At 36.9% G+C, this 10042-nt stretch overlaps 1 protein-coding gene across 1 annotated transcript; it reads right to left on the bottom strand.

The window, feature by feature from the left end:
• Positions 1-316: 316 nt before the first annotated feature.
• Positions 317-3115, bottom strand: LOC148011195 (uncharacterized). The gene is made up of 3 exons (XM_087670666.1): positions 2870-3115; positions 2548-2682; positions 317-830 (listed from the first exon to the last, which is right to left on the bottom strand). The coding sequence occupies exons 1-3, from the start codon at positions 2936-2938 to the stop codon at positions 756-758; spliced, it is 279 nt and encodes a 92-aa protein (XP_087526792.1). The 5' UTR covers positions 2939-3115; the 3' UTR covers positions 317-755.
• Positions 3116-10042: the final 6927 nt, after the last annotated feature.

Raw genomic sequence — 10042 nt, 5'->3', positions numbered from 1 at the left:
TCGTTATGAATATAGCTCTAAAATAAATTATTCCCAAGTGCTATGAACTCACAAGAATGCACTACTTAAGAATAAGAATATAGCACTAAAAACGAATAAATTATTCCCAAGTGCTATGAACTCACAAGAATGCACTACTTAAGAATAAGAATATAGCACTAAAAACAAATAAATTATTCCCAAGTGCTATGAACTCACAAGAATGCACTACTTAAGAATAAGAATATAGTAAGAATATAGCTCTTTGTTAAATTATTACAAGAGCTATGTATTTTTTTAAATCTATTGGGAAATTTTAATATTCTTCAGTATAGTGTGCATTTCTAAAAAGTAGTGTCTGCATTGCTAAAACAATCCATTAAATCAAAACATCAATAGAACTCCAATAATCTTGGAAAAAAGTATATGAACTCATGAGAATGAAGCTCATCTAAGATTCTCATGAAGAAAGAGCAACCATCAACTTGTATGAATAGAGCTACCATCTACTACTACCCTAAAAAAGGAAGGAGCATGAGGCTAATATATTTCGTAAGCTATATTTGCCCAAGCTTAATAGTAATTAAGCTGGATTGATCCTAGTTTAACTAAATAAAAGTAAGACTTGCATGAGGCTATATTGGAAAGAAGCTATATTTCTTCCTCATAAGATGTCCACTTATATGTTCACAATATCCATTTCTATATTTGGAAAGAAGCTACATTTCTTCCTCATAAGATGTCCGACTTATATGTTCACAATATCCATTTCCTTTTTACTTGTTCTGTTCATCACCCCCAACCACTGAAGACTTTACTGCGTCCATTGCTTCTCTCACTCTCTCACCAACCTATAGCATACACATTTTCCCACTTGGATGTTAGCTCAAACCTCAAACCATTTCACCACTCAATAGTAAGATCGATCACACATTAAAATCAAGAAAACGTTTCTCTATTCCCAATTGTATATAAGCTCAATTCACAACCATTATGTACAAACCATGAGAAGCCAAAATTAATTTACATATTAGTACAACCATGAATAAACCCTAAATACATGTTTGCATATACACTGTGTACACACATGCGCATTAGTGCAAGTCCTGAGAAACTAATGCATGTGAAATCAACAAAAAAATTGCACACTATGCATGTCAATTAGGCCGCCTTAGAGATTAAGGCATGTCAAATCGATTCAAAAAACAAACACATACACATACTGCCTCCTAATGTCTGAGAAACTAATGCACGTGAAATCCATAAAAAATTGCATACATGCATGCCAATAATAAGGTCGCCTTAGTAGAAATTAAGGCATGTTAAATCAATTAAGGCATGTCAAATCAATTAAAAAACACGTAATGCCTCCTTTGCAAACTACATAAAGGCCTTTTTTTAAGGCTAACGAATGGATGTCAAAAGGCCTATAGTACTCGCTCTTTATCCTATTATGGTTATAGTACTCGCTTTTTATCCTATTATGGTTATAATTCTAACTTATAGAAGGGTTATACTTATAACTATATAGGTTATAATAACCCTATATTACTATATAAGTTCTAAAGTATAACCATATAGGTTATAATAACCCTATATTACTATATAAGTTCTAAATTATACTATAAGACCTTTCGATTTCACACTAATATAAGTGTAGGTAGGGGCAAGAATAGAGAGGTCACATGAGGAGCAGGGTGTCTCGCTCTTTATCCTATTATGGTTATAGTACTCGCTCTTTATCCTATTATGGTTATAATTCTAACTTATAGAAGGGTTATACTTATAACTATATAGGTTATAATAACCCTATATTACTATATAAGTTCTAAAGTATAACCATATAGGTTATAATAACCCTATATTACTATATAAGTTCTAAATTATACTATAAGACCTTTCGATTTCCCACTAATATAAGTGTAGGTAGGGGCAAGAATAGAGAGGTCACATGAGGAGCAGGGTGTCTCATTCTTATAATAACCCTATATTACTATATAAGTTCTAAATTATACTATAAGACCTTTCGATTTCACACTAATATAAGTGTAGGTAGGGGCAAGAATAGAGAGGTCACATGAGGAGCAGGGTGTCTCATTCATGGTTATTTAGTGTTCTTATTTGGGGTCTCTACCTTAATTTGTATAAACAAGGTAGGCCTACGCAAATTACCTTTCCTATCAGGGCAATTGGGTCACTAGTAGAGGGAAATAAACACGCATAGGAAAGGTGGGCTTGGATCGCAACGGGATCACTGATAGTAAGACATCAATCATGAAGAGTCTTACGCAAGATCCAGCTACAAGCACAAGCAGAAACATGCGACAAGCTGCACAGTTCATTTGATACGAAAAGCGGAACATTCATACATTGCTTGATTAGTGGACATGATCATTAATGATAATCACAGAAATTAATCGATCGATGGGGACATGATCATCACAGGAGTATTAGGTGATCGATGGGAGTGGGTTGATTGATGGGGAGTTGATTAATCAGTTGATCATCACAGTAGTAATAGTAGTAGTTGATTGATGGGAGCGAGTGTGTATAAGATAATATAAAGACCTGCTGTAGCACGCCCCCAGTCTGCTCCCTGGCTTCAGCGGCTTTCTGCTTGGCAGCTTCAGCCGCCTCCGAGGCCTTCTCCTGGGCACTCTGGGACATCCCCTTCGACTGCTCCCTCGCCTGTTCGGCCTTCTCCTACCATTTCATTCACACAAACATACGCCATAAATTACAGTACACACAATATACATATTATCAACACATGCAATATACGTGCTGGCTGTATCAACACATGCAATATACGTGATTCAGCCAGCAGACTGCAGGGGATCGACGTTTCTATGACAGAGAGAGAGAGAGAGAGAGAGAGAGAGAGAGAGACCTTCGCAGCCTCCTTCGTCTCTTGGGTCTTCTCCGAAGCTGCCTGCTTGGTTTCGTCGACTGACGACATCTTCGATATTATTATCTTATCGGTTACTAAGCAGTGATCTGATATCGACTCTCTCTCTCTCTCACTCTCTCTCTCTGTGTCCGCAACCTCTCTAATAAAACAGTCGGTCCTTCCTGCGATTAGCTGCTGCTGCTTCTTCTGAATTCTTATCGGATACACACGCTGGAACACCACCGACAAGAGCTATACATTGACGTGAATATGGCGTATTCCGCACATATATAAGTATAGTAAGGGTGTGTTTCGATGCAGGGCCGCGTGTCTCGAGGGGCTCATGCGTGGCATCCATGCCTGCCGAACCCACCACGTCTTCAATATTGATTCTTTATCATGCAATGCACCATATGATTGATTGTCGTTCTTTTCGCAAGCTTGTTAGCAGTACTGGCCTTAAAGGGGGTGGAGTGGAGGAGGGCGATATTACCCTCATTGCAAAGCTTCAGAGGTGAAATCCACACACACACACACACACACACTCTCCTCTCTCTCTCTCTCTCTCTCTCTCTCTCTCTCTCTCTCTCTCTCTCTCATGTTTCACGTTTGGATAAGCATTTGACAAATGCCTTTCACACGAGACAAATGTTTGGATGTATGTGTGTGTATCTATTTTTTCCAATTATAAGGTAATTACATATTTGAAAGTGCATAAAGCCCGGGTCATGGAGTTTGGGTCATGAAGTAGGTCTTACAAAGCTTCTTATACATCACCTTATATACTAGAGCTTTAGTTCCTAAACATAGCTACATCCATAGGCATACGGAAGAGATTGATCTATCAAAAACATTGATCCTATGGGTTCCATGCAAACTTCAAAACCAAAGCTATCATAAGATTCACAACCTTGATCATGGATCCTTTATGAAATATATATTGGTCATCACTGAAAAGTGCAATCTTGAGAGAGATTGAGCTCTAGAGATTAGCTTCTCACAACCACTTCTTGATTGCATCCAAGCGAGTTTAACCATTGTTTTCTCCTTCCAACTATTGCAAAGGTGGACCATTAGCTTATGCAATCCCAAAAAAGGTGGACCATTGTTTCCTCCTAACTATTGCAAAGCAAGCACATAGAGGAATTAGAAGCACGCCCTCCAACTTGTCTCTAGTGGGTAGCTTTATCACCATCACCCTCCATAGCATTAGGTGGAGTCTAGATGTCAGAGGTGATTGCCATATTCTTTTAAGTCTCCTCTTAACACTATATTAGGGAATTTGAAAATTCTCATATAGTTTGGGAATTCCCAATATAGTTAATAGTTGGCAACATTATCAAATCTTGTCTCCTTACTTGAAAGAGGAGTCTTCCTTAATTACTATATAGGTTGTCTTTCCAAGTCCCACTTCAGAGCATGGGTTAAGATTTTACCACATAGCCAAATCTTTACCCCTTATTTGAAAGTGTGACTTGGGAGATTCCCAAATTCTCTAATATGATGTTTCTTCCATGTTTTTATTCTAAATAAGGGAAAGAACCTCATCCAAGAGACCCATGCCTACAAAAAATATCCTAATTAGATCCATCTAGAAGATGTTTACTTTTCATCTTCTAAAGGACTCTTAACATCCACTTCTTCTCCTTATCCTTTAAATTTTAATGTTTTTTTCAAAATTCAATACTTATATATTGATGAATGTAAAGTACTTACAACACTCAAAAGGTATAGCAAGTCTCAAGATAAAAAAGGCAAGTTACACCAGTTTATATGGCCATATTCTAGAGCTTTCTGGCAAACAACTTGAAGAAGCTTCAAAACAACGACACAATCTTCCTTTAACATTCTAATGGCATCCATCGAAGTAGCCACAAATTTGTTTCTGGAAAGCTACATCATTCCTCCTATCCCAAAGGAATTTAAGACATATAAATGCTTTTGGGATATTAAAGAAGATATTGATAGTGGCTCCAATCTTGCAACTAGCTCCCTAATGGGATATACCATTTCATGTGTTTGTAGATGCATCTGACATTGCAGTGGGTGCAGTTTTAATGCAACAAAGAGTGGTTGGCTGGTTTAGGCTTATTTACCATGCAAGTAGAAGGCTTACATCAGCTAAAAAGAATTATACAGTAATTGAAAGAGAGGCTCTTGGGATGATATTTTCATTGCAAAAATTTTGGCATTATCTATTGGAAAATCAAGTCATTTTTCATGTTGACCATCAAGCTTTATTGTATCTCATTAACAAACCACAACTTACGGGAAGATTGGCAAGGTGGATGTTACTTTTGCAAGAGTTTGACTACAAAATAGTACATACACCAGGTAAAGAGCATGCAGCTGATTTTCTAAGTAGACTTGAGTCAGTGGACCCTACATTGGGGGTTTGTTCAGTGTGCAAGTAAGTCAATTCAATTCCTTTTATGATCAAATGTTGAAATTTTTGCTTCATGGAGTGATGCCTACAAACTTAGCAAGAAACCATCATAGAAGGTTGGCATTACAGAGCAGAAACTTTTATGTTATTATGGGAGTGCTTTATACGAGGGGCATGATAATGTGTTAAGGAGATGTGTAACTACGCAAGAACAGCCTGCTGTCCTCCTTGAGGCACATGCAGGACTCACTAGAGGTCATTTTTCAGGAGAAATTACAGTCAAGAAGATTCTTCAAGCTGGTTTGTGGTGGCCTATTGTACTTAAGGATGCTTATCAGTATGCAAAGGAGTGCATTATCTGTATGAAGGAAGGTCAACCACAATCTAGGGATCGAATGCAAGATCATCCAGTTTTACCTTTAGAACCTTTTCAAAAGTGGGGAATTGATTTTGTGGGTCCTATCAAGCCCGCTACTCATCAAAGTAAAAATTAGTATATTTTGGTTTGTACTGACTATTGTCATAAGTGGGTTAAAGCTAAAGCTTTGCGGGACAATAAGGTAGCAAGTGTGGCATAGTTTCTTTACTCCAACATAATGACTCAGTTTGGCTGCCCCATAGAGCTGGTAAGTGATCGGGGTAAGCATTTTTTGAATGAAGCGATTAAGGAACTGACTTCTAAACATATGATTCTTCATAAGAAATCTACCCGTTACCACCCTTAGGCAAATGGGCAAGATGAAAGTTCTAATAAGATTTTGCTTCGAATTCTTAAGAAGATGGTTGCTGATAACTATAAGAATTGGGATACTAAATTTGATTCAGCATTGTGGTCTTTTTGCACACCATATAAGATGTCTATTGGTTTAACTCCATTCAAGTTGGTTTATGGCCTTTGAGGAAGTTATCCCCATGGAGTTCTTGGTTCCTAGTTTGAGAGTGGAAGTTACTTATAGGTTGTATCTTGAAGAATCATTTCATGATAGGTTGCAGAAGTTAATGTAGCTAAAAGAAGATTGGATTATATCTCATTACCTTTCAGCAATGGTGCAATCAAGAAGATATGCATGGGTAAATAGACACATCAAGAAAAAGATAATTTAGGAGGGAGATCTTGTTATAGTGTATAATTCAAGGCTTGGAAAGCATCCAAGAAAGCTCAAGTTGAGGTATAATAACCCTTATGAGGTTATAAAAGATGTGGGTCAAGGTACTTTTGTGTTGGCTACTTTGCAGGGTGAAATAATCAAGTCAGCAATAAATGGGTTTAGATTAAGGAGGTTGGTGCAACCAGATTATGATGATTTACCTCTTGAAGTTCAAAAGAAGTCCACATTTGCAATTAATTTGATTCAACTTTTTGCAATTTTCCCTCATAGAGCAGGCAGTGTAGTTTTACCCCATAGAGCAGTTTCTGATTCCTTACACCTTATGATTCTTTTTAGGGTTTCTTGGATCGATTCTTTACAAATAGAACTATTATTTTATTGTCAGATGTTGGCAGATGTTGTTATCTTTTCTATACTTATGATCTTCATAAGGAAGCTATGCAAATTTCAATGTTGCTTTATGAAGTGCATGATACTTTAGAGTTGTTCTTTGTATTGTTACAAGAGCAAAGGAGCTTTATGAAGTGGTGGCACTTTATTATATTAGAAGTGGGATATGGGAATTTGTGTTATGGTGGTTATATTTTTGAAACCTTTTAACATGATATTATGACTTGGCAAAGTCATATCATGGCATGGAAGGAATGTGCATTGAAAGGCCTTTTACCTTTTAATTTTGGACTTGTGCATGATGGTTTAGTAGAGCGATTTCAATTCTAGTTCTTGTGGGAATGGAATTGTGTGAAGACATTGAGTTTTAGTTGCATGAGGCTTATTTGAAGAGACTTCACACACATGTCAAACTCCTAGTAAGTATATCTTGTCATCATCATGTGATACACTCTCTCTTTTCTAGGAGTGTAACTCATTGGGAAGTAGGGCAAGAAGAAAAAGGGAAAAGAATGGGAAAGAAGACACGTGTATTGACACCCGCCCATCCAACAACCCCATCTTGCAACTCCACTCCATCTTCTTTCTTCGTATTCTTCATCTCTTTACCTCTCTGATTCTTAGCAGGTTGTGGCAGCAACTACTATGGTAAAAATGAGCAAAGAAAGGTTTCTAAACTTCTCGTGAAGAGAGGAAGACAACAATCGAGAGCTATTCCTGATCATGATGAGGGTTGGAGCGATAGTCCTTTGGATGTTACTCCTTCTAAAGCTAAGGATTCAACATCGAAGACATTGTCTACCATGTGTAGTGATGACAACGGTGAGCTATCCACACCAATGATTGATCGTTCTATTCTTATGGATACAAGTGATCCCAATACCAGGGGTTGGTTGAAACAGATTGGTTTGCTTAAATTTTTTGAGTTGCCTTGGGATGCTTAGGGTAACAATGTACATGCCTAGTAGCAGTTGTTGATGATCCAAGAGAGTGGTAAAATTGGTGGTCAATTGGAACTTACTCCTTCTCTTTTGGCTCAAGTATTCTCTATTGAAATCAATGATGGACCAAAGCATTGGAGGTGTACTAATGAAGTCATGCAACATGAATTTGGACCTGCTACTAGTTCCTGAAATCAATATGTCTTGAGACATGCTAACTCAAAAAGAAGATTCTTCATAAAGTGGTTTATGTAAAGGTTTTTGTTGTTTATTAAGGTAGATGTAATTACAAAGGATACATTCGGTATTTTATGGTATGCTAAAAATGTTGGAGTTCCTAATTGGCTCGGAACTTTGTATGATAAGCTAATGCAGGAGGTCCATGCACCAACTATTTCGAAACATCAGCAAAAAAGTAGGATTGGATCTATGTTGGCAGCTTTGTATGCTTATCTGCATGTTGTGTGCCCGACCATGCATCCATCTCTTTGGGAGTCTCCAAAAATGGATAAGGTTAGTGCATTTAAGAGACAAAAATTGGTGGATGGTATACTTGTTGATCTCTATGACAAAGATTTCTCTCATATTAATGCTTTGGTTGATGCTGGAAATGATAAGGCAAAAGATTTGGTGGATCCTTTGTTCATGAATCTTTCCTCTCATGAAATCTCACATGTTAATGCTTTGGCAACTTCTATGCCTTTGGATATTTCAGAGTGGTTGAATGATGATGTCAAAAATGTAAATGTTCATGAAGATGTAGTGATTACAAGGATAAAGAAAAATGTAAGATTCTCCAAGATCAAGATGGAGAATACGCCTATGCCTAAACATACAGTGCAGGGTATTATTTTGTCTGATGAGACATGAAAGTGGTTTCAAATGTTTATGTCCCTCGAAATCTTGAGGAAGCTTGTTCTTTTATGACATGTTTACACTAGTTTATGACTCAAATGCATGCTAGTGGTGCAGTGAAGCTGGATGTAGTACAATCTTTGCAAGAGCAATTGGCTTGCATGAAGACTAAAAGGGAACAAATGAATATTGAAATGGAAAAGATGAGGGAATTGCATTATAATGAGGTGGGTGCTTTACGGAGGTAGATTGATGACTATGTTGATATGTTGGCTAAATGTAAATTGTCTTCATTTGCTTTCAAAGAATGGATAGCTACATGCATGCTAAATTCAATGGTGAACTTGATTTGTTGGATAAGGAAAATGCTAAGCTTAAGCCTGATAGAGTACTTTTGGATGCTCGTTTGCAACCACTTCTAAAGGTTGAAAAGAAACTCTTGAGTGACATGGAGGTTGACCTAGATGGGTCTGTTTTTATGCAACAAGATTTGTCTTCAATGAGAGCTACATTAACTACTTTGATGCATGACCAGTGGGTGGGTATTTCTAATAGGATGTCACAGGTTATATGTTAGCCTTATGTAGTGTTACAATAGTCATTCATGTCTAAAAATATGGAAGCATTTATTCATGAAAAGAATGCTCTTAAGGAAAAAATTGATGAGATGTAGGTTGAGTATCATAGACTTGTGACAATGGTTATTGCTTTTGTAGAGTATTAAGCAGATTGATCATGCTAAAACATTAGGATAAATATGGACTCTCGTTTTTCCCCCTTAAGGAGTGAATAAACAAATATAGGCCTAACCAATGAGAGAGCTGGGATTCCAAATTCATGTAACATGAATCTTCTAGCCATATCTTGGCCCAAATCTTCCCTTAGCAATAAAATAAGGGGAAATGTAGGGAATACAATGTTGACACTTCCTGGAAGTTTGTGACTCACATTTTCATTTTCTTATTTTTTAATGTTTGAATTTTTATTTCTTCCCTCTTTCTTAAGCGGAACTCAAATTTATCATATCTCTTTCCCCGCTTCTTCTTTCCTGACTAAATCTTACAGCCTCATTGTTGCTTGTCCTATTTGTAACCTTGTGAAATTTCATTTCCTCTACACAAACATAGAGCGAGTTTCACACGTTTTACGAGAGCAAAGCTTGTTCTACCAAAGCCCTAAGATTTTCTTCACAAAACTTTACATGTATATTGTTCTCTTCCATGGATGTTCTATGGTAAAGTTTAATCTCATTTCGACAAAACCTGTACAAGTTATGTGCATTCTCTGACATGTAATTTCTTTTGTTTTGGTACTCTAGGAGTCTCTTATAGTCAAGAATAATGATCTTTTGAACACTTAACTTCTTCTTCAATATCTTACAGTTTCTTTGTAAACAAAGGTATATGTATGTTGTCTTGTTTTTTTGCTGCTCCATAGTTAAATTTTATCTCGTTTAGACAAAATGTATGTAAGCTATATGCATATTGAGTTT

The sequence above is a fragment of the Lygodium microphyllum genome, chromosome 28 (genome assembly GCF_053477565.2).
Source record: "Lygodium microphyllum isolate KBCC chromosome 28, Lygodium_microphyllum_v1.1.10, whole genome shotgun sequence".
Classification (NCBI taxonomy): Eukaryota; Viridiplantae; Streptophyta; class Polypodiopsida; order Schizaeales; family Lygodiaceae; genus Lygodium; species Lygodium microphyllum.
The sequence above is the reverse complement of the archived record's forward strand: the minus strand, read 5'-3'. Positions and strand labels throughout refer to the sequence as shown.

What these genes read in the sequence shown, in the direction of transcription:
- LOC148011195 (XM_087670666.1), bottom strand. Translation starts at nt 2,938, where the DNA reads ATGTCGTCAGTCGACGAAACCAAGCAGGCAGCTTCGGAGAAGACCCAA. An exon ending in AGACGAAGGAGGCTGCGAAG is followed by an intron (nt 2,683 to 2,869) that starts GTCTCTCTCTCT and finishes ATGAAATGGTAG; the next exon opens with GAGAAGGCCGAACAGGCGAG. An exon ending in CTGGGGGCGTGCTACAGCAG is followed by an intron (nt 831 to 2,547) that starts GTCTTTATATTA and finishes TGTATGCTATAG; the next exon opens with GTTGGTGAGAGAGTGAGAGA.